Source organism: Emydura macquarii, unplaced genomic scaffold, assembly GCF_026122565.2.
Source record: "Emydura macquarii macquarii isolate MOO-44397 ecotype Brisbane River unplaced genomic scaffold, CSIRO-AGI_Emac_v2 contig_2676, whole genome shotgun sequence".
In the NCBI taxonomy this organism is placed as follows: domain Eukaryota; kingdom Metazoa; phylum Chordata; order Testudines; family Chelidae; genus Emydura; species Emydura macquarii.
This window is the reverse complement of record NW_027132813.1, coordinates 11729243-11755568: the sequence shown is the minus strand read 5'-3', so window position 1 is coordinate 11755568 and position 26326 is coordinate 11729243. Positions and strand designations below refer to the sequence as shown.

At 43.3% G+C, this 26326-nt stretch overlaps 1 protein-coding gene across 1 annotated transcript in view; it reads left to right on the top strand.

The window, feature by feature from the left end:
* The window catches only part of CAPN2 (calpain 2), a 48075-nt gene that overhangs the window by 13217 nt on the left and 8532 nt on the right, over window positions 1-26326 (top strand). The window contains exons 3-16 of the mRNA XM_067564890.1: window positions 5258-5376; window positions 6862-6995; window positions 7919-8087; window positions 10428-10511; window positions 13002-13087; window positions 14039-14113; window positions 14538-14698; window positions 15363-15532; window positions 16942-16953; window positions 17860-18071; window positions 20445-20481; window positions 21349-21414; window positions 22462-22519; window positions 24992-25056. Of these exons, the coding sequence (XP_067420991.1) occupies window positions 5258-5376; window positions 6862-6995; window positions 7919-8087; window positions 10428-10511; window positions 13002-13087; window positions 14039-14113; window positions 14538-14698; window positions 15363-15532; window positions 16942-16953; window positions 17860-18071; window positions 20445-20481; window positions 21349-21414; window positions 22462-22519; window positions 24992-25056 (1448 nt within the window). The remainder of the gene's footprint in view (window positions 1-5257; window positions 5377-6861; window positions 6996-7918; window positions 8088-10427; window positions 10512-13001; window positions 13088-14038; window positions 14114-14537; window positions 14699-15362; window positions 15533-16941; window positions 16954-17859; window positions 18072-20444; window positions 20482-21348; window positions 21415-22461; window positions 22520-24991; window positions 25057-26326) is intronic.

Below are 26326 nucleotides of genomic sequence, written 5' to 3'. Positions count from 1 at the left end.
GAAACATCAGGCTCTTCCATTTGCTGGGCCCAGACCATCAAGAAAGACATGATCTCATCCCCCCACCATCTTATCCCACCAGCATATTTGTGCTCGCAGCCTTCATTACTATTTTTTTTTTTTTTTGCTCGTAAGAAGCTATTTCTCACTCTTTATTGTGCCTGATGATATGGAGAGAAGCATCTTAGTCAAAATACCAGGGCAACCCTTATACCTGCCAGTGGCTCCAGGATTTTGGAGAGAACTCTGATTCTTCTTAAACTTCCCTTCCCTTCCCTTCCCTCTGGGCCAATAATGTCTTTAATTGTCCCCATTGGAGACAGTGTGAGCCAGTGACCAAAACCCTTCAGTTTAAGGGTTAAGAAAAAAGACCTTGTATTAAAAACAAGATCCTCAAAGTGTGGAAGGAATTTCTGGGGATTCTTTTCCAAGTGCATCTGAACCCGAGCAGAGCACATGACTGTGTTTATTTGGGGATTCCTTGGTTGAAAAACAAAGGAACAATGGTAGTTCTGTGCAGGCAGGGTGTGTAGGGGCGAGCATTGGGCCTCTGCAGTCATTTGCCTAGAGGGCTTGCTGCAAGGGGCCCTGCAATCTTTTCCTCCACAAATAGGATCATTGTGAGGCTCTGAGTACCCCATACAGCAGAGGACAGAGGAGTTTATAACAAATTGCAGGCTCAGAGATTCCAAGGCTAGAAGGAACCACTGTGATTATCTAGTCTGACCTCCTCCATAACACCGGTGTAAGCGTGTGGCCCGGCCCAGCAGGGGTGTTGCTGTTTTTCCTTGGGCCCAGGCTCTGAGGAAGGCCACAGCGCCTTGGTTCTACAGCAGGAAAAAGCTAGCATTCGGTGGGTCTGTAGTCTCCAGCCCTTGAGCAGGGCGGGGCAGGCCAAAGCAGTCTCTAGCCCCCAGCCTTCAGGCAGGCAGGGCTGGTAAGCTTGGTATCCTCTGGTAGGCAGGTTCAGAGGAGCCAAGCACTCCCAGGGTGGTTAGGGAAGGGGCGAGGGAAATGCAGGCCCACCCAACTCCACTGTGTCCCAGCCCAGGGCCCTATCAGTGGCAAAGTGGTTTGCCACTGAGTCAGCGGGGCTCCAGCCGCAAAACGCTGACTGGTTCAGCCTCAGCCAAACTATGTTCAGCTCTCCCTGGGCTACTTCCTCCCACCCTGTACCCAGGTACCTTCAGCCAAGGGTCTTCCTCCAGGTCACTGGGGTAGACGGAGACAACTGGCGGCAGGTCTGGAAACTCCTTGGGGTCATCAGCAGAGGGCCCCCACAAGTCCCTCACCGTCAACTGGCGGCAGGTCTGCTGCCATTCATTGGCCTCCGGTAGCTCCTTGGGGTCATTAGCAGAGGGCAGCTCCTCCAGGCCCTGGGTCAGGTCCCCACAGCCTCAGGGAAGACACATCTGTTTCCAGTCCCCCTCCGGCACCCTGGTCCTGCCTCCGCCCCGGCAGCTGCATCAGTGGGTCCTCAGCATCGCACAGCTCCTCCAGGTCAGGTGTTTAGAAAAACAGCCAAGCTTGATTTAAAAACTGTCAGTGATGGAGAATCCACCACGACCCTTGGTAAATTGTTCCAGTAGTTAATTACGCTCACTGTTAAAAGATGTACACCTTCTTTCCAGGCTGAATTTGTCTAGCTTTAATTTCCAGCCATTGGATTGTGTTATACCTTTCTCTTCTAGATTGAAGAGCCCATTATTAAATATTTGTTTCCCACATAGGAACTTATAGATGGTAATCAAGTCACCCCTTAGCCTTCTCTTTGTTAAGCTCAATAGATTGAACTCTTTGAATCTATAAGGCATACAACTAGCCTTTTAAGAATGTATTTCACACTCCCAGTGTGTTGTGGCCATCTTCTCTGCCCATTTCCTGAGCATTGTGATATTCCAGAATGGATCTAGGGTGCACGGAGCTCTGTTACTATTATGACTTCCCCTATACTTTACCTTTACATTTTTAAAGAGTCTGCAAGGGCAGCTGCCATTTTGTGAAGCAGAGCTGATGCAGCATCTTGCAGAGGAGACATGCTCACTGTGCTCTCTCATGGGAAATTGACTTTTGCTCTCTGTCATTATCCTTTTATGCTCTAAGCTAGAGTCATTCCAAGTGGAAGCGTGTGCATGGTCTTTGTGTCTGGAAAAATAACATCCCCAGCTAGCAGGGACTCCTCTACAGCAACAGAGCAGGCCTTTGGAGTTCGGCTAAGGGGTGGTTTTAAAGGTTTATTTACATTTCATGCCATTTGGTATAGGAGATGGTAAAAGGAAGAGAGCTCAGGTTTGCAAATTTGTTTTTAAAATCCCCCCTTTCCAGCTCTTCCTTGAGAGGTACTGAGGAGCATGGGATAAATCCAGTCACAGTGAGCTACTGACAGGGAAAAACAGCAAAACGGGGGGATGCAGAGAAGTTACAAGATCGCCGTACTTCTCAGAAAAATGCTGTTTGTGCTACAGAAATTAAGATTGTGGCAGCGCTCAATGGTGGATTAAGGCTAAATGACCCCACCCGTATGAACCCTTCTCTTCTGCTCCTTCACAAGTCTTTGATCTTCTTCCCAATGGTGGCAGCTGGTAGTCATTGTTTAACTGGTCTCTGATCTGCTGCTCCATCCAGCCCCCTCTCGCCATGAGTCTTGGACCTCACAGTCCCCAACAGCCATTTTGTTCTCCAGTCCCTCATCTCCTGGCTCTCTGCTATATTTGGGGTACATAGGGCGATGAGGAGCACTACTTATTTTAGAGATGGGGAGAAGTGAGGCATAAATGTTAAATGTCTTGCCCAAGATCATAAAGCAAGGCAGTAGCAGAAATGGGAATGGAATCCAAGAGTCCTGACTCTGAGCTTCCTGCTGTAATCACCAGAGCCTTCTCTTATAGACTATAGGATAAAAAATCAGTTGGAGAAGTGCAGTCAAAGGAGAATATTGTGCATTTCCTTAGCCCTGGAGCTCAGCTCTTGGGGATCACAAGGCTCCTTAAAAGCACTAGTCATCTCATTAACATGCTGCTGAAAGGGCCTGTCATTGCACATAAAGGTGATCTCTCACTATTGAACTCATGTTTATTATTTCCTAGAATAATTACAAAAATAGATAGGTGTACTGTTTGTCTGGCGTCCATCTCCTCTCCCTCCCCTTCGCACAAGCATGTTTTTCTGTCTGTCTGTTGGAAAAGTACAACATCGATGGTGCTGAATGTGAGGCCCCAGTATCAACCAGAGTGTACGTTGGCTTAGTCCCAATGAGGGCAGAAGGGCATGGCGCACTAAGAAACAGTGCTGGCCTTCAGACGTCTCCTGACTCATGGGTGGCAAGTCCCAGCAGCTGGAACTGGGCTGGATCAGGAGGGCTTCAGAGAATTTCCACAGAGACAACTAAGAAGGGTTTAGAGCACAAAGGACCTCAGTTTATAAATATTGTTTAGGAGGATGCTGTACATGGGGATTCAGGAGAGCTTCAGTCCCTCCAGCATGTATTTGCAAGAGCAAATCTGCAGTCACTCATGAACTTCAGAGGAGTGGGGGAAACACGTCTTTTGCTTGCCTAGGCAAATACTGGTCCTGTGAATGGGGAACACGCTTGGAGCTAATTCACGTGCCTGGAGCCACCATGCTTTGTTCCTCCCATGCTGGTCTGTTCCTTAAGTTGCAGATAAACACAGAATGGTGCATTGTCACTAAAATATATAAAATGCATTTACATGATGGAGCGTGTTGTATCTTTTGCTTTTACAGAACAAACAAACAACAAGAAGAAACCTGGGTACAAGCTGGGTCCCAAAAAACAGTGTTTAGTATATACACTTGCACAGAAGGCAATGAACACCATTACATGTGTCACAACAAAAGGCATATAGAGCTAATATAAAACTGTTTTCATGATCCCGGTCCCAACTGCATCTTTTTTTTAAATGCATATATTGAAGCCGGTTTCATTCATCATTAATGTCTGTTTTATCAAGGATTGGCCAAACCACACCAAACGGTTGTGTAATGTACTGCTGCATGCTGTTTAAAGGCCGCCCACAGCTGGCAGTCTCAGCAGAGAGGCAGTCTATAGATTCCAGTCTATCTTGCCAGCCAGGCAAGCTGAACTCAGTGATGGTTGCTATAAATCAAAGATCAAAAAGATTCAGGTTGCTTCCAGTCCCAAGAGACCAGTCACTTACCCCAGGTCAGCTGATACTTCAATCCCATAGTAAACTAACTAAGGATTTATTAACTAGGAAAAAGAAATGGAGAAAGTTACTTACAGGTTAAAGCAGGCAAACGTACACAAATGAGTTACAGTCTATGGTTCCAAAAGGTGACAGAGATGTAGTAATCTGTCAGCACTGGATGTCTTTTATGACTAACTCAGGTTGACCCTGGGGATCTCTGCTTCTGTTTCATGGCTCCAGCCCTAGGAGAGTCCAACAGCAAGAGATTAAAAATTTTCTTGTTCGCTATCTTGATTTCCTTCTTTCAGAATTCAAGCTGGGCTGAGCCCTTTTGCACATAGCATCTTCATGGATGTGAAGTGGGAAATTAACAAAATCTTTGTACTGCAGTGTCTCACAATGGCCCATTTAGTTTTGATAGTTCTTCCTGATTGATAAGAGCTGATCCCTGACAGGCAGACAGTTTCAGAGTAGTTATAAAGCAAAAACTTAAATATTACCTTATAGCATGTGATAAAGATATTATAAGCAAGATTAATGCATGCAGCAACTTACGAGCATTTCATAAAGTCCAACACATTGTTATAAATTCGATACCTATCTGAACCATACTGACACACAGGTGAAACAGCCTAGTTTCCAGCCATTCATTTGTCAGTGTTTGACTGAGGCCTAAAGCCTTGGCAAGAGCTAACACTTGGTTTGCCAGTGTCACAGCTGCATTTTAGTGTTGAGTCAAGTGATGTTGATGCAGAACATCTGCAATTATTTGTAAAGTTTGTCGAGTGCATTGAGATCTTTGGCTGCGAGGGACTATGCATGTTAATTATTTATTGCCACCATTGTCAGTAGAACAACACTTCCATTTATTAAGAAACAAAGAGAGATTTTCTGTCAGATCCAGGACTTGACCACCTAGTTATAGTCTTGATGGTCTGATCAGTTATGTCAAGACCGTGTGCTCCTAGAAAAGTAGAAGCATAGACTGAAGCAGAAGTGAAATACTTCCCTGAAACCTAATTTCAGACAAACAGAAATTCCTTCACCATATGAGAACTAAGGGATAATACTTTTTGGTGTGTTCACAGGTGACTGCTGGCTGTTGGCAGCCATTGCGTCTCTCACCCTGAATGAAGAGATTTTGGCCAGAGTTGTTCCTAAAGATCAGAGCTTCCAGGACAAATATGCAGGAATCTTCCACTTCCAGGTACCTGGAGAAGCTGGTTTCTGGCTTTTGCTAGGAATCAAATGCTGTCAGAATGTGAGGAACATCGTGGGCCGGATCCCCTAATGTAAATTGACATAGTTCCATTGAAGTTAATGGAGCTACACCAATTTACACTAGCTGAAGAACTGAAACGCTATATTTTGGTTATTGTGTCTTCTTTAAAAGCTCAGTTTGTGGTCTGTCAGATTAGAGCGTGGGTTTCATTCCAATCCTTTAGTGTTTGTTGTCTGGATCTATTGTGCAGTCTCTACATAGTGTCTTTCCCTCCACCCTCACTCCAGAACAAAGAAGTGAAGCCTCAGAATAAGGCAGAATTCTTCCAAGGACCCGCCTTCCAGACTGACCCTGTATACTGAAACCAATATCTGTCTGGGTGGTTAAACAGAAGGAGGCACTTCCAGCTAAGATCATCAGCATTAGCCGACCAGCTAGAGAGTTGCAGGGGAACTTAGATTTCCTCACATTATGGCTAAAGTCCTTACCAAATCAGGCCAGATGTGGAAAGTTTCCCAAGCAACATTGTGATAAGAGGGGAATGCTGGCTGAGTCAGTATGGTGGTTCTAAGTAGGTGCTTCTAAATACACAGCCAACAGCCCTCTTATTGCTTATCATAACCCAAGTGATAATAAAATCTGAGTTAACGTTGTCTGTGGTGACAGGCATTGCTTGGTGTCAACAGCAGAGAACCACAAGCTTGTGGCAAACAAACTTCAAAAGATCAAAGCAAATCAGTTTTCATGAGACACTTGAAAGTTCATGCTTACCTAAACATTGAACTTTCCAGATTCCTTGGGCTTATTCTTCCTCACTTACACTGATGTAAGTCAGGAGTAACTCCAGTGGAGTCAGTGGACTCTCACTGATTTGCAAGATGGGTTACTAATCTGATAAGAACCAACTTTCCAGAACTTCCTGCTATAGGTGGATCCAGCAATACTAGGAGAGAAGTTTCTTGTACACTTCTTTTCCCAAGAGAACCCCGTACTGTGAGTTATCCAGATCTTTTTGAACTTCAGAAAAGTTTCATCCTGGTTCAGGCTGAGATTTGAATGAAGGATCTGCTTGACTCTTAGATGAATCCAGACTAGCTGATCCATCTCTGCTGCTGTAAACTAAGGACAGCAACAACTAAAGAAGTAACGCTAAATCCCACAGTACTGCTACTAAGTTACATCACGTGCTTGTGCCATGTAGTCAGCCACATAACAATGTATATTTTACATGTTCAAAGCACAAACATCCATGCAAGACTATTGTAATGAACTAAAAGCTTAAGAAAAAATTGAATGAGATGATCAGTAGCCAGGCAGTGAACAGGAAGACAAAATCAAGGAGAATAGACGAGAACGCAAGAGAGGACATGCACCGACGCAAGAGTCAGCTGTGAAGGTTCAGGGCATGGCTATGTAACCTGCGCACATGGCAATCATCAACAACCAGTTCCTTTTCATTCTCTCTTTCAGTTCTGGCAGTATGGGGAGTGGGTGGATGTCGTTGTTGATGACAAGCTCCCCACCAAAAACGGGGAGCTGCTGTTCGTTCACTCAGCAGAGGGGAGCGAGTTTTGGAGCGCCCTGCTGGAGAAGGCCTATGCCAAGTAAGTAAAGGGCCAGTTATTAAAAGGAAAGGAGACTTCTTCCTTTCTGCTTCACCTTTGACCTCCTCATGCCTAAGCTAATATCTGGTGGAGGTCCTATATCTGGAACTATATAGAAGTGGTGTCAGTCTAATTATTCTTTTAAAAATTCTAGGATATCTATCACTGACTGCTTCCGCAGATCGTATAAGGTGGGCTTGTGGCAGATTCTACAGGCTGTAGCTGAAAACACTGTTGTTTGTGGTTTCTTCTGAGGCCAAACCAATTCACTGTACTTCATCTCTGGTAGTCCAGGTTATGGAAGCCACACTGCACATGTCCCAAGCAGGTCATGACTGAATACCAGTTGCACTGCCTTGTTACCCTGCTGACCTCTGGGGATCACATGGTATTCCAGTCCAGTGTATACAAACCTCTGATTCATGGTGAGGGCACCTAAGTCTGATGTTTCGGTCTCAGGAAGTACAGGAAGGAGTCCTTACATCTAGTAGTGGGAACCTTAATCTGAATTTACAGGGCCAGATCCTTGACTTCAGTGGAACTATGCTGATTTATACTAGCTGAAAATCAGGGCCACAATTTTTAAAGGAGTCTGAGGTCAAGTCTCCATGTCGAACCCTGAGGCAGAGGAGGGATGTGCTTAATTACATCCTGTCTTGAGCATTTGTCATTCATGGCATGTTTGGTCATATCAACACATATTCCTGATGTACAGCATGTTGGTTCCCATATTGGGCTTCTCTGCCATGAAGACATAGCTGGAGAGGATAGATCCTCAACTGGTATAAATTGTCATAGCTACATTGAAATCAGTGGAGCTCCCGTGGCTTCGGCATAGCTATGACAATTTATACCAGGTGAGAAGCTGCCTGAGAGAGAAGAGAAGGTTGCATCTGTAAATGTCCTAACCCCCCTTTGTGCAGGGTGAATGGATCATATGAGGCTCTCTCTGGAGGAAGCACCACTGAAGGCTTTGAAGATTTCACCGGTGGAATTGCAGAGTGGTATGAGCTGCAAAAGGCACCACCCAACCTGTTCAAAATCATCCAGAAAGCTCTTCTAAAAGGCTCCCTCCTCGGATGCTCTATTGATGTAAGTCAGTCCAGTTCTGTACCAGACTGTCAAGATCCCTTGCAGCAAGAGTAGATAGGGAGCAATCAGCATGTTGTTGTGCTCAGTTACTATACAGCCCTAGGAATTTTCTAATGTGCTGCTAGCCCAGGGAGGCCCGCTCTCCTCTACTTCATGGCTAGAGAATTTGGCACAGGAGTATCGGACAGACATAATCATCTGTGGGGTCAGGTCACAGAATATTCAAAACTCAGCCATTATTGATCAGTAGCTCAGTGGCATATAAGAGCTAAAGATCTTTTTTCTCTGAAGCTAGAAGGATAATTTATTAACTCTTCTGACATTCCCAGATCCTGAATGGGTTAAATAAATCCCAGTGGTTTGGCAGGAAGTTATTCCTGGCCCTGAATTTTTGGAAAGAAGGAATCTCAGAATACTTAGGCAAGGATCCCAGCATATTGCTGCTAATAAAGATTTCTGCAGAGTTGGGACAGCAAGGCATTAGCCCTTAGCATTGCAGAAATCTCTTTACCTTATTGCTGCAGAAATTGTTCCCAAGTGTTGCATAAAATCCAGGATGAAACAGGGTAGCTAGATAGATTGGCAGTCTTTCAAATGTCTTTAACAGAATACACCCACTGCCAAAATCTCAATCATGGTGTACACTTTACCTGTATATAAACAAAAGAAAGAGCTTCAGTGCTGCCTAAAACATTTGTCCATAAACCCCTAATTAACACAAACCCAAAAAATATCTAAAGGAAATAGACTAGGAAAAGAAAAAGGCCTAAAGATAGGAGCTTTAAGCCAAAAATGTATCTTTAGTACTATAGATTGATTAACATTTAGAAGACAATATTTAGCACTATGTTCATGCTAAGTATTGTCAGTATGGTGGTAGTCAACTTTCCTGGATCTTTTTGTTTTAGTGGGAGGGTAAGTAGTTTAAAACCTCCCTTCACAACATAAACCTAAAGATTTCCTCCAAATCTTAGTTAAATCAAAGAACTATAAGAGAGGGGAACTTTACAATGTGAAAAATAGTTTGCTGAGCCCAGTGCACTTTCCTACTCAGGATTTCCTTGCATTTTCTAGGTCCTGTTTTTCTAGCATGCAGTTTGATAAGCATCTGACATCTGGATTTCTACCCCAGGATGATCCAGGTTTTCAAATTTCTTAGCTGGAAAGAGAGAGAATAAATACACTGAGCTCCTTCATTGAAAGGTGCTAGAAAAGCACAAAATGGTTTTAGAAATATTTAAATTAGTTCAACCTCTGAACCCCCTGCAAGGTAGTGAAGTATTATCCCCATTTTACAGAGGAGAAGACTGAGGCTAAACAATATGCTCAAGATCACACAGCAAATTGGTGGCAGAGCATGAATCAGAACCCAGAAATCCTGATTTCAAGTCTGCTGTGCCCACTAAATAACCTGCCTTAAAAATAAAAATGGGGGATTTACAGACCGCTCCTTTTAAGACCATACAGCTTGTGTGCAGATTTAGACAGCTTTTGAGTTAGGATGGATGTTCATTGTGTGGCAAGATGCACTGCATCCTGAAGTGCAAGTTCTTATCTCCTTGGTTCTTCTAGCTCTACCATCTCAATGAGCAGGGGTCCAAATGCTGCTCTTCAAAACCTGAGCTACCCACATAGCATTGCACTAAAATGTGTATCCAGGATATTCGTAATACTTACCGTGGCATGTGATACTATAGCAAGTCGGTGGCCACTTAGGCCTTTTAAAGTTTGTCCGTAAGCTGCACACCTGTGGCCACTGGGAACTTCATGGGCACATCAGGAATTAAATCTCTATCCTGCTACAAAAGGAGAAGCTTCTTCCAGAGTTAAAGGAGAGTGTCTGTTAGATGTCAGCTGAAATTAGATTGCATCCACTAGAGTACCCTGGTACACATGTACACTAGCTAGTTTCAAAGCTCTGGTTGGATACACAATTGATTCTCCCAGTACCCTTGTGCAGCAACTAAAGTATTGCTCCAAGGGAGAGTTATAAAAGCTGCAGTTTGTTGTATCCCTAGGGTATGTCTATACTGACGGTGGCAAAGTTGCCGCTGTCAGATTGACCTATCTGGATCGACTGAGCGGTCAGTGTAGATTCGCTCAATTGATCAGAAAGTCGACGCAGTAAATCCACCCCCTCAAGTAGAATGCAGTTACTGTCGGTGCAGTGCAGTGAAGACACTGCACAGAAAGGAAGCACAGCAGTCGACGGGAGTTACGCAAGCTACTCTTTGTAGCTTGCGTAACTCCTGTCGATTGCCACTGAATCACCCGGTAAGTGTAGACCAGGGCTCAGACTTGCAAGCAGCTAAGCACCACTGAATTGCTCTGTGTTTCCAGATCACAAGTGCCGCTGAGACCGAAGCAGTCACTTCTCAGAAGCTGGTCAAAGGCCACGCATACTCCGTTACAGGAGCAGAAGAGGTAACCTCTCTCTCATCGTCCACATATTCTATTTTCCTGGTGTCCTGCTTGCTTGCTTCACAGTCACATTTCACTTTTTTTTTTTTTTTTTTTTTTAAACCTTTTGGGTAGGGTTGGTTGAAAATTTTCTGTCAAAAGTGGTTTTTGATGGAAAATTGGGTTTTGATTTGTGAAAATTTTCACAGATGTGTCTGCTCTCCATCACAACTTTCAGTTTTTAGTTGAAAAATCAAAAACATTTCAGCTGAAAGTAAAACGGGGGTTTTTTGGCAAGACGTCAATATTTCACACCCTCTCCCTCCCATTGCCTGACCTTCTCTACCTTTGCAATGAGAGCCTATACCGAAAACTGTTTGACTCCACTGCCCTCTTGTGGTTAATTGATTAACAGACATTTACAGTACATAAAACTTTAACATCACATTACTTATTGAATGCTTTTTTTTTTTTTTTTTTTTAAACAAAACAACGTGCAGTGCATAAAATTGGGTGGAGAGAGTAAAGTTCTGAGTGCTCTGTGTTTGGAAAGGTTAGCCACTCTGCATTGTTCCGATATTCCTTCCTGGATTGGATGTCCCTGAGGCAATACACAGAGCCTAAATGGCACCGTCAGTGTGTACTGGTTCAATTTGACTCTCCGTTCTTCTACAAACAGCTGGATCATTTTCCAGTGGTGTGTCAACAGGCTTGGGGGAAGAGAGATACTTTCCCCTAGTCGCCCAGGAGAACTTTCCCTCATACACTGTCCCTTTGTTTGAGACTCACTAGGCCTCAGCCTTTGGATATTTATGTTTGGAAAATGGCGTCATCCTAAACTGTTCTGTTACCACTTTATAATCTCCCAATAGACAGTCCAAGCCCAGCACACTGTACTGTGAGTGATTATTATTCAACTTTGAGTTCAGAGAAAAGCAGGATGCACATATGAGAGAAAGAGAAATACATACCCAGGGAATGCCAGCTCCACTGGGAGGGACTGATGTGAAAGATGTTTATCTATGTAACAGAAAGTGAATTACCTGGCTCAGTAAAGGAAAGCTGGGAGAGGCGAGAGGGGAAGCAGACAGATTATGGAAACGTACAGGGCCCTTCCATTGATCTCCAATGGGCTTTGGAGCAGGCCCATATTAATTACTCCTGAAATGTCCCTGCCCCTCAAGTCAATGTGTTGTCAGTCCCTGGCATGCTGCATCCAGGCTAATGAAGCTAAATGGGAATTGGCAGCATGCAGGATAGCAGCTAGCCGGGGGCGTGCGCAGGAATTTAAATTGCAGTGCTTTTGAAGGGGCATGTTCTATCCCCTCCACCTCCTCCCAGGGCCATGGCAGCTGCAGGAACTGTCAGCTCCCACTGGAGCCCCGGAGGAGCACTCGCCCTCCCTGTTGGGGCCCTGAAGGAGCACACGCACTCCCTGTAGGGGCCTCAGTGGCTGGAGGAGCTGTGTGCCTCCACACCTATGGTTGGGAGGACCCGTGCCCCTGCTTGGCCCCCTCGTGCACGCCCCTGCAGCTAGCCTTCGATCGTTGGCTCTCCTTCTCCCAACAGTCAGTGGGGAGTTCTTCTGTTCCTGACTCAGAAATAAACAAGACTGGCCCAGGCTTTAATCTTGGGAAATCTCTTCAAGCTCTTCCTAGTGGTGGTTTCATTTCAGACCCCGGGGCCCCCATTAGCCTTCTCAGACCCACCATTAAGCCCCACAGACTTTTCTGTGCTGTTTCATCTACTGTATACACCATAGTGCACCAGTTCTCAAGAAAAAGCATATCCATTTTCTTGGCCCACAGTCACCCTAAAACTCCCTACTTCAGATTAATCCTGTGCCTCCCCCAAAATAACACCAATTTCTGGTTGAGAAAGTTCAGAGGTGTCCTAAATATGAAGTGTGTGTAGGGATCTCTAGTAAACAGAAGCCTCAGCAGGGTGTTAGGAGACATTGCAGTGTTGGAGTTGGACTGTTGAGGTTTGTGGTGAGGAAAAAGCCTGTGGCAGTTTTTACAAGAATAGGAGCAGTCATCCCAGTGCCCTGTATGTAGTCAGTTGCAGGTATGACTCTAAATACCCATGGGAGACAGATTGGTTCAGTAGGAAAGTACCATTTTTACTCAGGCACTTTTTAGCGTAAAACCACACTGTAAGAATTGCTGCCGTGCTCTGAATAACCTCACATTCCCTCTACCGCTCTGCTCTTTGTTATTAAATTATGTTAGAAGTGTCATCTTTCCAGCACAAGAATGATTTTGGTTGCCCCCAAGCATTCAAATATTTGATTTGCACACAGTCTAAATCTCCTGCCTGCATGCATTAGGTATTCAGAGTTTATCTCAAGCCAGCATGGCTTTATGTCTCTCCAACTAAATAACCAGGTACATAATTACATAGAAAGTTAAGGAATGGGGTGTAAGTATTTTAACTATTGTGCTTTCTTCTGTGTTTATTACAACGCTGGTTCCCTATATAACTCAATCCTTTTTGCACTTCTAATCCCATCAGGTAAATTGCCGAGGAAGCATGCAAAAGCTGATCAGAATACGAAATCCCTGGGGGGAAGTGGAGTGGACTGGAAAATGGAATGATAAGTGAGTTAAAGGTTTAGAGGACTTATACAGTGGGATGGCTAAATTCCCACTGGGAACTGCATTCTGCCTACTTAAAATTCCCCCTGAAGTTACAATTGGACCCGGTATTCTGCATTTTCTATCCTAAACTGTTGTGTGGTATTGCTTTGTGCTGTTTGAAAGGACCACAGCTTTTCCCACATAGACTTTACATTATGCTTTGCCCTCATTATAAACCCTGCGGTAACACACACTCATGTAAGTTACAGTATTGTGGTTACAGTATAGGGTTACTATAAACCCTTGTGTCATTCCCATCTTGCATGACTCTCTAAAGACATGGATGCCAGTATGGTCTTCCAGAGAAAAGACACTGTATTTTCAGGAGAAACCATCTTTGAAGAGTTCTTGACAAAGAACTAAATATTCACTGCTACATTGAAAACATAGGTCTGCTCTCTTCTGTGGCTGAAGAGCATCGATCCCAGTTCCTCCTTTTCCAAAATGAGTTATATCACTGATTGACAGTTCATTTATGCAATCATTTCTTGAAAGCACAATGCAATGTCTAAATTTTCAAAAGTTTCTAAGGAGTCTAGGTGCCTCCATTTTTGAGTGTCCAACCTGAGACACCATGCCGGAGCCTGATTTGCAGGGAACAGGCAGGTGCTTCACACTTTCTGGAAATCAGACTTTTAAAGCATCTCAAGCTGGGCCCCCATAAAGTGAAGCACCCCAAATTACTAGGCACTTGTGAAAATTTGGACCCAGATTCATGTGTCTTAACTGTACATGATCTAAATCGCTATCATGTTCCACTGAGTTTGGGAGTTCTCCTGAACTGGGCACAATAGCATATTGCAATCATACGGAGCCACAGGAGAACTAAGTGACCCCATCAAATCATTGCATTAAGGATGGACTTTGAACTACCATTTGACAATTAAGCAAACTCCCATCTTTATATTCTAGCTGCTCAAACTGGAATAGCGTTGCTCCTGAGGTGAGAGAGAGATTGACCAGGAGACATGAAGATGGAGAATTTTGGTGAGAAGTGCTAGGTTTTTGAACAGCGGGGAGATTGACTGTTTTCCTTAATTTATTAACATAAAGTACCCTGGGCCAACAATAAACGACTCAGATAAGTGAGCCCGGTGATAATACGAAAGCGCACAGCTATCTGCAAACCTGAGCAGAGATGTCGCAGATTATCCCATTGGATGTGGGGTCCAGGATCTGGGTCACTGGAAATTTGATGCATTGATGAAGTAGCACTGTAATCAATGGAGGAGTGATTTCAATTCCATAATACCCAAGGTTCCCAAAATGGCTGGATAAAGCACCTCATCACCCTGGCCAAGAACTGAGGTGTCAGGTCGTAGCTAGAGATATTAGAGGGTGGATTAGGAAAAGTGGCATGTGGAAAAGTCCTCCATTCTGAGCTGGACTTGTGTGGCATTGCCCTTCACAGGATGTCATTCACTGATTTCCTGAGACATTACTCCCGCCTTGAGATCTGCAACCTGACTCCAGACACGCTGGCAAGTGAAAAATACAAGAAGTGGAGCCTGACCAAGCTAGATGGGAACTGGAGGCGTGGCTCCACTGCCGGGGGTTGCAGGAATTACCCAAGTAAGACCTCCCACATGCGATTTCTGCATTCACAGAAAACACACATGGACTTCCTCTAGCTAGCATCTCCTTAGGGCACATGGAGTTCTACAAAATCCCCCTCAGGTGGGGCTGCTCATCCTTCTGTGTAGCTTCCACTGAACTCCCATTTATTCTTTCCCTGACAACTTAAAAATATCTAGATAGTTGCCCTTGGCTGAATCCATTACTTGTTTTAAACTCGCAAACAGCCCTTGTCAAACACCAGCTGAATTCTTCTTTCTCCAGGGCCATCTCTATAGAGAGAGCTATGAACTGGTGCTCTGAGCATGGGAGCTCGGGGGATTCTAATCCTGGTTTTCACATTGACTTCTTTTTGGTCTTGGGCAAGTTCCTTAGGCCAGTGTTTTCAGGTGTCCACTAACTATGGGTGCCTCAGCAATTGGTGCTCATCTTGAGACACATAGAACCATGGCTCACATTGACTTCACAGGAAATTGGTGTTGGTGGGAGCTGATGCGTAGGGGCATAAATCCGGACATTGTTGCTTTTTTTTATGCACCCAAGTTTGAAAGTTTAGGTTTTTAAGGACACATGCAAGCTACAGTGGCTGCCGAGAAATGTCAGCATGGGCTGGTTTCAAGAAAGCTGTGAGCAGTTTCAGTAACAAACTCTGTTTTCTCAGATACTTTCTGGATGAATCCACAGTATTTGATTAAGCTGGAGGAAGAAGATGAGGATCTTGATGATCCTGAGAGGGGCTGCACCTTCTTGGTTGGCCTGATTCAGAAGCACCGGCGGAGGCAGAGGAAGATGGGGGAGGACATGCACACCATTGGCTTTGGGATATATGAGGCAAGTAAAGCAATGCACATACAGATGCAAATTCTTTGAGGGGAAGAAAAAAGCCCCAGAACTTCAGAAAGGGGGAGGGATCATCCCTGACTGACTTGCCTGCTTCTCTGCTGCCTAACGCTCCAGGAACAAAACACAAAGTCATATGCAGCAATGCCCATCTAGCACCTGGTATATCCACTCTGAGTGCCAGGTGCTGAACACCTTTGGTGTACGGGACAGGAGAGAAGTTAAACAGTGAAAAGTCAGATATCCATTCTGCGTTCCTCTCATCTCCGCCTTTTTCAGTAGATCAAATCATGGTGAATGGTGACAGAATGGGAGTGATTCTGGCAAGGGACAGAGCTAGGATGAAAAACATCAGCCCAGGAGCAGAGCCAGTAAAAGCACGTGTAAGACTAGTGGGGATAGTAAGACTATTTCCTAATAAACACACACAGGCTCACTCTTACTTCCGTTAAGCATCGTGTTGCCTAGGGCTTAAGGATCCCCCAACTTCTATTCGCACTCATGCAACAAACTTGCTATATGAGCTTGAACAAGTTACTTAATGGCTTTCTGCCTCGATTTCCAGGGCTGGAAAATAGTTGTATTACCACCTGTTCCACAGGGGCTATGTAAGTGTAAGATTATATTAATTATTGTAATGCCAGTGGATGAACAGCCTGTTCCCTGGCCTAATTTTGCTGGGGGGAGGGGCAACAACCAAGCCCATTCCACAGAAGATTTGCATGCAAATCTCAAAGGAACAACAATAAACCAAGTCCTGCTTGAAACCTCCCATTGTTCGGAATTCTTAAGTCCTTGGCAGTTTCCAGCCAAGACCAGCGAGCCAAAAACCAGCAGGTATTCCTGCTTCCTTTCAGTTGAACGTTGGACAAAGGGACCCAGGTTTGATGTGCAAACGGAATGTGTTCCATGGAGATCTACAATGGAGCCCATAGTTGCTCATCTTTGATTTAGTGGGTCAGCTCGCAGAGACTACAGTGCCCACCATGATGTAAGAAGTATTCCTCTCATATCATGATATAGAGCATTGCATGCAGGGATCTGTAGTCTCCGAAAGGCCATACTGCCATTTTGAAGAAGGAGATGGCAGGTTAATGGCTCTATTTTATACAGATTAGGTGTAGCCCTCAGGGTCCAGAGAAGTTGCCATATGGCCCTTAGTTGGACCAAGCTTGGATGCCCCTGCTTTAATACAAGATGACAGAGAATGTGCAGCATTGAGTATACTTATATCTATATCTATTGCAGTGTGTTTTGCTCGGTATCTGTCAGGGAGGTGCAGAGTGGAACCTCAGTAGAAGTCATGACCTTGGATAATAGTAATATTTATCTAACAGATCTGCTAGTTTCCTTTCAATGAACAAATGAATAACTTGTGTCCCTTTCCACTTTTTCTGCAGCTGCCTTCACAGGTATGTAATGTTCATTTTCTCTTTCCTCCAGTCTCAGTGATTAATGTTCAAAGATGGGGTTTAATGGCATGGAGGAAGAGAGACCACTCTCCTCTGCACGGACGATGTTGACCTTGCTAAGTTTATAAGTAGATATTCCAGGCCAGAAATTACTTGTTTTTGTTGTATTGCTGCTCTGCATCTGGGTAGGATTCTTCACTGCACAAACACAGCAAAACTCCTGAGAGTAATCTGTTTTCTCAAGCGTCCACAGGGTCCAGATTCGGCACAAAACGAATACTCTAGATAATGATTTCTTATTGTCCCTTTTGACTTCTCTATCTTTTTGCCAGTTGTGTCTAGTTAATACAAGCCTTTGCTTTTGTATATTATGACTGTGTTTGAGGCAATTGCAATAGGATAGTCTCCAGGGGATCAAATAGCTCCCAAGATTATGCTGCATTGTCCTAAACCAGGATATAGTATGACTTGTATTAAGCATAATACTAACATACACACGCCACATTAGCAGAGAGACATACCCTTAGACATCCCTGGCTTTCCAGGTGGCAGGGATGTGAAGAATAGCACCAACCATATTTCTTTAAAATCCTAAATAGTCCTAAAATATTTTGCCACATTCCTTCCAAATTGTGTGACATATCTAGAACATGATGGCCCAGCATAAAGGTTTTATTGACCTTCACTTGGGATGACCTGTGTAACATGCACCAGCCCTCACAGTTCATGAGTAACTTGACCATCACAAACCCACGCCAATGACACCTACAAAGTGCCACGCTATTATATATTCTCTCTCAGAATTCTGTTGTATTGATCTTTAACCAAGCCAAGAAAAGTAACATGTTACTGATCTGCCTTCAGCTTCTTCCTGAACTGAAATAACTCTTTATTTGTTTGAAAAAGTTTTCTGGCCAGACAAACGTTCATCTGAGCAAAAACTTCTTCCTGACGAACAGATCCAGAGAAAAATCAAACACCTTCATCAACCTCCGAGAGGTACTAAACCGATTCAAACTTCCTGCAGGAGAATATGTCATTGTGCCATCCACTTTTGAACCCAACAAAGATGGGGATTTCTGCCTCCGAGTCTTCTCCGAAAAGAATGCAGATTCACAGTACGTAGCCGATGCACCCTCTCCCTCCCCCTTATGGTAATCCAGAAATACTCTCCTGAGAAATCTGATATCTCTGAAGGACTAGATGGCCCTGAGAATTGCTAGTGGGATCCCCTTAGCTCCCTGGTTTAAAACTAGAGTGATCAAAAATCACTACTATGCGACAACTGCATGATGGCCCATGTACAAAGAGTTTGTGGTTTCATTCCATTTCCCTGTGGACAGGAATCCACATTAAAGGAAAACCCCACAACTATTGACATCTGAGAGGCCAATGATTAAAAGCACCATGGTGTCTGAATTACCTTCTGAGCCTTAGTGGTGGTCTCTTCTGGCGAGGGTTTAGGACTATTTGCAGGCAGTGTGGGGAAGTTTCTTGTTATTGTTAATGAAATTTATTACAGTAGTGTACATGGTCCAACCAAGATCAGTCCCACTAGGCACTATACATACACAAAAGAGTAGACAATTTTTACACAAAGAGTTTACAATCTAAATAGACAAGACAGGCAATGTGTAAGGGAAAGAAATGTAACTCACAAGCAGAGTGATCAGTATGATTGTGGCCAATGTCATGATAGTTCCACAGTTTGCAGGGGTTGGTTAGGTAGAAGGATATTAGCTCAATGGAAAGACAAGGAAAGGGAGCATGGTGAGGAAGACAGGGCTGGTGAAAAAAGGGAATGAATGAGGATGGATGGTATGAGGAGCAGATGTGGAGTGATGCTGAGGTGAAGTTAGCACTGTTGCTCCCTCTCTAGTACTGGATGAAGGACTTCAGTTTCTAGGGGCTGTCAATGCAGCATCTTTCACCATTATTAAACTCACTCAGAATCAAACAGTCTTACTTAAACCATCAGGCCTGGCTAATGCACAACTAACTCTGACCTTTATGCATACTGTGTCCTTAGTAATCAAGGGTGTGAGTCTAGGATGACAGAGTATCAGCCTGAATTCCATTTTTCTCTTTAGTACTGGATTGAATACAACCCACTGTCACCTTCTTCATTGCTTCTGTGCACGAATGAGGAGCGTTTTAATGAAATGCAGAGGTGTTGGGCAGGTTTCATATCGATCCTGGTAGTGTAGGCACTGATTATTGAGCAGTAACCATTTGAATCTTAAGTGTTAAAGTAAGCTCTAAATAACAGCAAGCTGGGTTCTCTGACTCATGGAAATGCTAAATCTTACAATGAGGTGTACGTTTCCTATTGCCTTTAAAGCCAGTTCCAGGGCTAGATCCCATAAACAGACACAATGAGTCATGAGAAGTGACCTCACACCTTTGAAATCTTGATGGAAAAAGGCTGAGGGAACTAGCCCAGCTGAATGGACTTGAGTAAAATTACTCCTTGAGTAAAAATGTTAAATGTTAAACGCTACTGATTCAAAACTGCACAGTGTGGGAAGTGCATAGAATCATCATAATCATAAAGATAAGAAAAGAATTTCAAAATTGTCCTAGTGTGAGGAAGGGATGGCTCAGGGGATTGGAAATGTGCAAGGGAGCCTTTCATCTCTAGGTCCCTAGTACAAATACTACATACAAACACAAAAGGCCACTTAATCACGCGAACACGTGTGAAAACTGGGTCTGCCTTCAAATAGCTATTCAGTTTTAGTTCTGTCCTCAACCATAACTCACCCATGTTCCATCCCCAGGTGATAGAGCCACCAAAGCAGCAGCACAGGACCTGAATAGTACTTTTCTCCTCCTTTTTAAACTTGTGATTTGCTGCATCTTGTATACTAACGGAACAGATGGTCTAGTAATCTAAATAGAGGAGTAGGAGCCAGAGACTCCTGAGTTCTAATTCCAGCTCTGAGTCAGATTAACTCTGAAGCCTTGGGCAAATTACTTAACTCTCTGTGCCTGTTTCCTTCCTTCTGAAATAGGGAAATTAATATATATGGGTTTGCTGTAGCAACTGCAGCATGAAATATCAATGACCTGTGCTGTGTGGGAGGTCAGAATAGATGATCATACCAGTTCATTCTGGCCTTAAAATTAATCTTCTCTGAATCTGTAATAATCACCCGCCTCACAGGGATATTGCATGGTTTGTAAAAGGAAAGTGCTTTGAGAGTGAAATGAACCAAAAATTATGTCATAACTGGAATAATGTTAATGGCACTGGCATGCTTTAAATTCAGATTCTCTGGGCAGTCATCCACAAAAATCACTGTATGGGCCTCCTCCTTAAACATCATTCACTTGATTTTCAATTAACATTTAAATTGACTTTTCTGGTATTTTCTAAAGGTGTATTACAGGAATTAAAAGAACCAGTATTGAAGAGAAACTTCTGTTTAAGCAGACTGGTTTATTTTTTATTCGTTTGTTTTAACATCAGTCCTTATATATCTTTCTAGGATTGTAGATGACGAAATTGAGGCCAACATTGAAGAGGTATATCTTTTTTCCCCCTTAATATTGTTAATTGAAGTGATCCCACTACAGAGAGAAACTTGATAGTTCATGCCTTTTTTCATTTATCTGAATATGTAGTTCTGACTCCCCCTGTTTCTTGAGCAGTACAAAACATGCACAGTCTTGTAATCTTTTTTTATTAGTCCATAAACCATCAAGAAATTTTATTTCCTTTTGGAGCCAGATTCTTGGATGTATATACGTGACTCCCAGTGAAGTCAATGGAAATGTCACAAGGAGCTTTGAAAATAGATTTTGGTCCTTATCTGCAGCAACAAACTCAGCCTGCTCAGATACTGATCAGTTACTGTTCATTGAAATGATTCAAGCCTAGGGAAACAGGCTTCAGTTTTCAAACGTAGCCATCAATCCTATATTTGAGCATAGGGACTCAATTTGGCAACCCACAGTCATGTGAGTAGTTCCACTGACATTAGTGAAATGGCTTGTGTACGGGATGCAGGATTATATGTATAGTTTTGTTAGCGAGAGCATGTTCTAGGAGTTAAGCATGAGATTACTTAATTAACATGTATGTAAATCTTTGCAGGATTGGGACCTTAATGTTTTGCTTTTGTTTCTCTAAAGGGAGACTGTCAGGTTCAGTTTGGTCCAAAATTTGGTTTTCTTTAAAAACCAAAAAAAAAAAAAAAACCCACCAAAAAAACCCCAGAATCAATAGTAAAAATTAGATTTTAAAAATTCTATTGTAATAATCTGCTGTGTTTTTTGTTCCATAGCTAAGGAAATGCATTTGTTTAAATATAATTTCTAATAGAACAACATCCCCGACAAAATGTCCCTCCTTATAACAGGTTGATTTTTGACATGCATACCCTTTTCTAGAATGACATCAGTGAAGATGACATTGAGCCCAGTTTCAAAAAACTTTTTGGGCAGTTGGCTGGAGCGGTGAGTATTTTTCTTACATATTCTTATCCATTATTATTAGTGTACCTGATTCTCCACAAAACACCAGGTCTCTGCCCCAAGGAGCAGTTTATCTCAGATGTGCTGGCCAGATTTGCAAAACATATATATGTAATGGTGCATGCCAAAATGTCCACAGTTGTGTGCCTAATTACCAAAAGCAATGGGTCTGACACAGCCTCCAGCTAAAGAACTTAGCTCTTCAGCTTCATGCCTTTAGCTCTGGAAGTTCCTGGTTCATCTTGTCCAGCACTCAGTAATTGTGCATGCAAAATATGCAAGTAGCATATGCACTTTTATGCACACAGCTGAGCACATGCCCTTTGAAAATCTGGTTTCTGTAAAAACCAAGTATGACAAGGTACAGGGCAATATCTGGTCTCCAGAGAAAAAGGTTCAGCTGAGCTTCCTCTTCTCCTCTTGTGTGGGTATTCAGAGGAAAGAGCTTCTTGGCTGCACACCCAGGGCTCCTATGTGTGGAGTGAACCCCAGCAGGGAGAGTTGCTGTTACTCTTTTTAGGTTACATTAACTTGTTTTGATTTACATTGGCTAAGCCCTCTGCCGACTGCACCTGCTTTTGTGTCTGCTGAGTCAGTCTCCTAGCTAGCTCACAGTTAGAAAGCAGTGCAGAGCAATGGAATCCAGATGCAATCCATGAGATCAGCGCAGGAAGGTTTCACACAAGGAGTGGGTTTTAGGGAAAGGTAAGACAGAGTGTGCTTGGAGCATAAGAGATGAGAGGAAATTTCTAGGATAAAAGCTAGACCTGGTAAACTCATCAGAAGGAGTCCTGGGCATGCTCAGTAACTGCTGTCAACATATGAGGTGCTAGCCAAATGTAAACGGCCTGCATTTTCTAAACATTACAGAGCTTTTGATTTCAGTTGTGCAAATTTTATTCAATCTGGGTAAATGCAACAGATCTTCTTGCTAACCCTCTCACTCCCTCTACCCTTTTATGTGAATTCCACCTCTGGCTTGGCTTATTATGAACATTTTGTTACAACTGTTTTGTTACATTTCCACAGGATGCAGAGATCTCTGCCTTTGAATTATGTAAGATCCTGAGAAAAATCATGGCTAAACGTAAGTGTCTTCCTTCCTCTCCTCTGAGAATACATTTTCTCTGACGACCAGTAGCAGGTTAGAGACACAGAGCATCCACAACTCCCAAAGAAGTCAAAGATGCAGACACGGATTCCAGTCCTGTGCTTCACAGAGATCTCATCATAGAATCACAGAAGATTAGAATTGGAAGGGACCTCAGGAGGTCATCTAGTCCAGTGCCCTGCGCAAAGCAGGACCAACCCCAACTAAATCATCCCAGCCAGGGCTTTGTCAAGCCCGACCTTAACCTCTAAGTATGGAAATTCCACCACCTCCCTACGTAAACCGTTTCAGTGCTTCACCACCCTCCTAGTGAAAAGTTTTTCCTAATATCCAACCTAGTCCTTCTCCACTGCAACTTGAGACCATTGCTCCTAGTTCTGTCATCTACCACCAATGAGAACAGCCTAGCTCCATCCTCCATCCATCTCAAACTAGCTGTTCCCTTGGTTACTGAGACTATGCACTCCAGGGCTGCAGGGGAAACTCTTGGCACTCTGCGTTCAGGATTGCTTAATACCACACTTGCCTGAACGAAGACTACTCCTGTCTGTGCACAAGTATGTGTGTAGTGTTATGGGGTCCCGGGTCTGGCTAGTCAAAAGAGCTAGTCAGATGGAAGCATGTTGAACTGGATAGCTCATAGGATTGGCAACAGACAAGAGCCACTGCCCTAGTGGTTTGAATCCAACCACTACTGCTTTGATATTGATGTGAAATAATCAAATTCTAGAATCACACAGCTCAAACCAATGAGCAAACTCTCATGATCCCTGTCCCTGTATTCTGAACAAGATGCAAGCAACAGAGAAGCACTGCAGAAATCTTACTATGAGTGAATTATAATGATCAGGGTTCGTATCATGTGTCACAAAGCCATAAACTGCTGCTGTTGCAAGTTTCTCATGTAATAATTAAAAAAACAGCCTGCATAACTTGAAAAAAACAAACAAACCCTTTCCCTTTACCTGAATCAGTCACAAACCAGCATCTGGTGTAAACTGGATTCAGGTGATTACAATAGAGGTGGACAGTAGAGACCATGCTGCTGTCCTTAAAGGACACTGGCACAAATGAGAAGAAGTTGTTGGCCATAAGATTTGCTTAAAGAAAAGTGAATCTATTGCATTTGAGATTAACCAGCATCTGAGAGAATTTTGTTTGGGGAAGGGTAGGAGAAGAGATTAATACGAAACACTGAATGAATGGGAATGTTAGGAAGCTCACCACTCCTCTTTCTGGTGGAGAGAGGGGGTAAATTACACAATCAGCTGCCTATTTTAAGCCCCTAAGGTCAGTGATAGCACAGCCAACTATTGAGGTAGGGCATCTCACAGTGATATGGAGGACTGTTTTTAATTTTGTTTTCTTTCATAAAGGGACTCAGGCCTTGTTGTTACTGGTTTCTTGTCCCCTCGGCCACTGATCAAGTTCAGGGAGATAAAAGCCCTACTGATTTTCAGACTGAAAGACATCAGCCAAACAGACAGGAATTCCATGATATGCTTTAGCTCCCTGGATGTATCAGTGTGTTATCGATTGTGTAACAGAGCTCTGTCTCCTTCCCCTTTCTGTCAGTCCCCACAAGAGCACTTACGTTTACTGCAAAGGACAAGACAGGACCAGAGAGACTTGACTTGCTCCCTGCTCACATACAAACCAATTTCTGGTGGAGCTTCTGCTTGGAAACTATTACATCCAGCTTTTACGGTTAGGGCTTATGATCAGTAAATTGCAGTGAAGTGCAGAGGATGCTGACCATAGGCACTGTGCCCACCCTCTTCAGTCCAGTCATGTACCTCACCATTGCACAAAATGAGAACTTCTCTGCAACCATTTGTAGAGGCTTCTCATCCCAACAGAGAGAGACCCTCATGATTCCTGTCCTGCTCAGAGACAGCCCTGCTGCTTAGCACAAAGCCACTCTGCATTCCATGCCAGTAAGTCTTGCCTGCCCCAGCATCTTCTCTAGGCATATGCTGTGTCCTGCATTGAGGGAGAGCAGGACCCAGCAGCAGAGAAGGTGGCTCTCACTAAGAGGGCCTGCAAGGGGAGACAAGGTAGCTTCATTGGCCATGAGCATATGTATTATCTGTCCCTTTAGCAGGCTCCACAGAAAAGATAAGGGGCCTACCCACAGCAGCTAAAGGAATTACACATTAGTCCAAATAATAGAGACTTGATGTATGCATACAGGTGGTAGTAACATTACCTCCCTTCAGTGGACCTAGCACAAAGCATAGAATGATGCTATCCTCTACCTGCCAGCTGGAATCAAATGAGAGATGGCTCATTGCCCCCATCTAATCCCAAAGGAAGAGTTCAGGTACAGGGTCTGATGGCTTCTGCAGTAGAAGACTAGAGGGCTCCCAAACTATTTAAAGGGTTACTGTCCAATTCCTATACACTTCAGCATGTAACAAATCTACCTTTTGTTCTCTTTTCTTACAGGCCAAGATATTAAATCAGATGGCTTCAGTATTGAGACTTGTAAAATAATGGTTGATCTGTTAGATGTATCCTTCAATTATATTAGCTAGACTGAACTCCTCTATCCATGCTGAAATGGATCCAGTGGAGGAGTGGAGTGTGTCCCTATGCATCCATCCCTTCCAGTGATCCCTGCGGGAGGAAAAGCCAGACCAGTTTGTGACTGCCACCCTTTAGAGCCGTGATACTCAGACTGAGGCTTTCTTTAATGTGGCTCTTTGCAGTACATGATATTAAAACATGATTTAATTATTAACCAAGCTAACTTATTAACAAGTCAGGCTGTTTTTACTAGGTTAACAACCAATTGTAGGTGATAAAATAATACTTGGTCAGTCATTTTACTGTGAGAATAATTACATATATATTATAATTAAATATTTCCCCTGTCAGTGTTTAAATATGAATATATAGCATTATAGTAAATGAAGCAATGAATTCATTCTACTGTGGCTCTTTTGGGTAATGTTGATTGCTAATTTGGCTCCTGAACCATTGAGGTCTGAGTATCACCACTTTAAAGGCTCTCCTTCATAGACTCTATGTGTTAATACTACTGCCAATTAATGATGAATCTACAGTATCTCAATCAGTAGGAGCCTGTATTTTTAGAGCAGAAAGTCCTGTCTGGATTCCCTCCTTGATGCTACACATGTGGTCTGACTGGCAGTAGTGATGTTTATATATATGCCTAGGAAAAGATTGGTTCCCAACATGGCATCAGTAGCACTGGCTCATTTAAAGGACCTAAACTTGCATATTAGAAGTGAGGAAATGAGTGCATTCAATCCTGTGGTATTCACCCACCCACGTCCAATTTGGTAAAAGCATAGTAAAATCACGAAGATTTCACAGTTAAAAGCAAGTGAAAAAAACTAGAAGCACATCCCCAGAACATTTCCCCAGACAGCACATTGTTTTTCTGAGCTTCAACACCCTATGAAGAAATCTACAGTGATAGCTATACTCAGTTTCACGGAGGTGGGTTGGGGAACTGTTTTAAACCATTACAGGTTTGAGAATAACATGGTCAGAAAAAGAAAGATACCAAACAAAATGAAGCTCTTCCACAATTTGTTGTAAAATGTGGCAGAGCCCAGGATTCCATTTGTTACAGTGAGAGAGGGAGAATGATAAGATTCTTTTGTTAGGTATTTTCTGAAGAACTAAAAATTCTGTAAACAGAATTATGTCTCTGTTTAGAATCCAAACATATTATTACTCAGATTCCTATCAATAGCTGAACCACCAGTGCCGGACAGAATGGCATCATCTCTGTACACATGCTGAATAGTT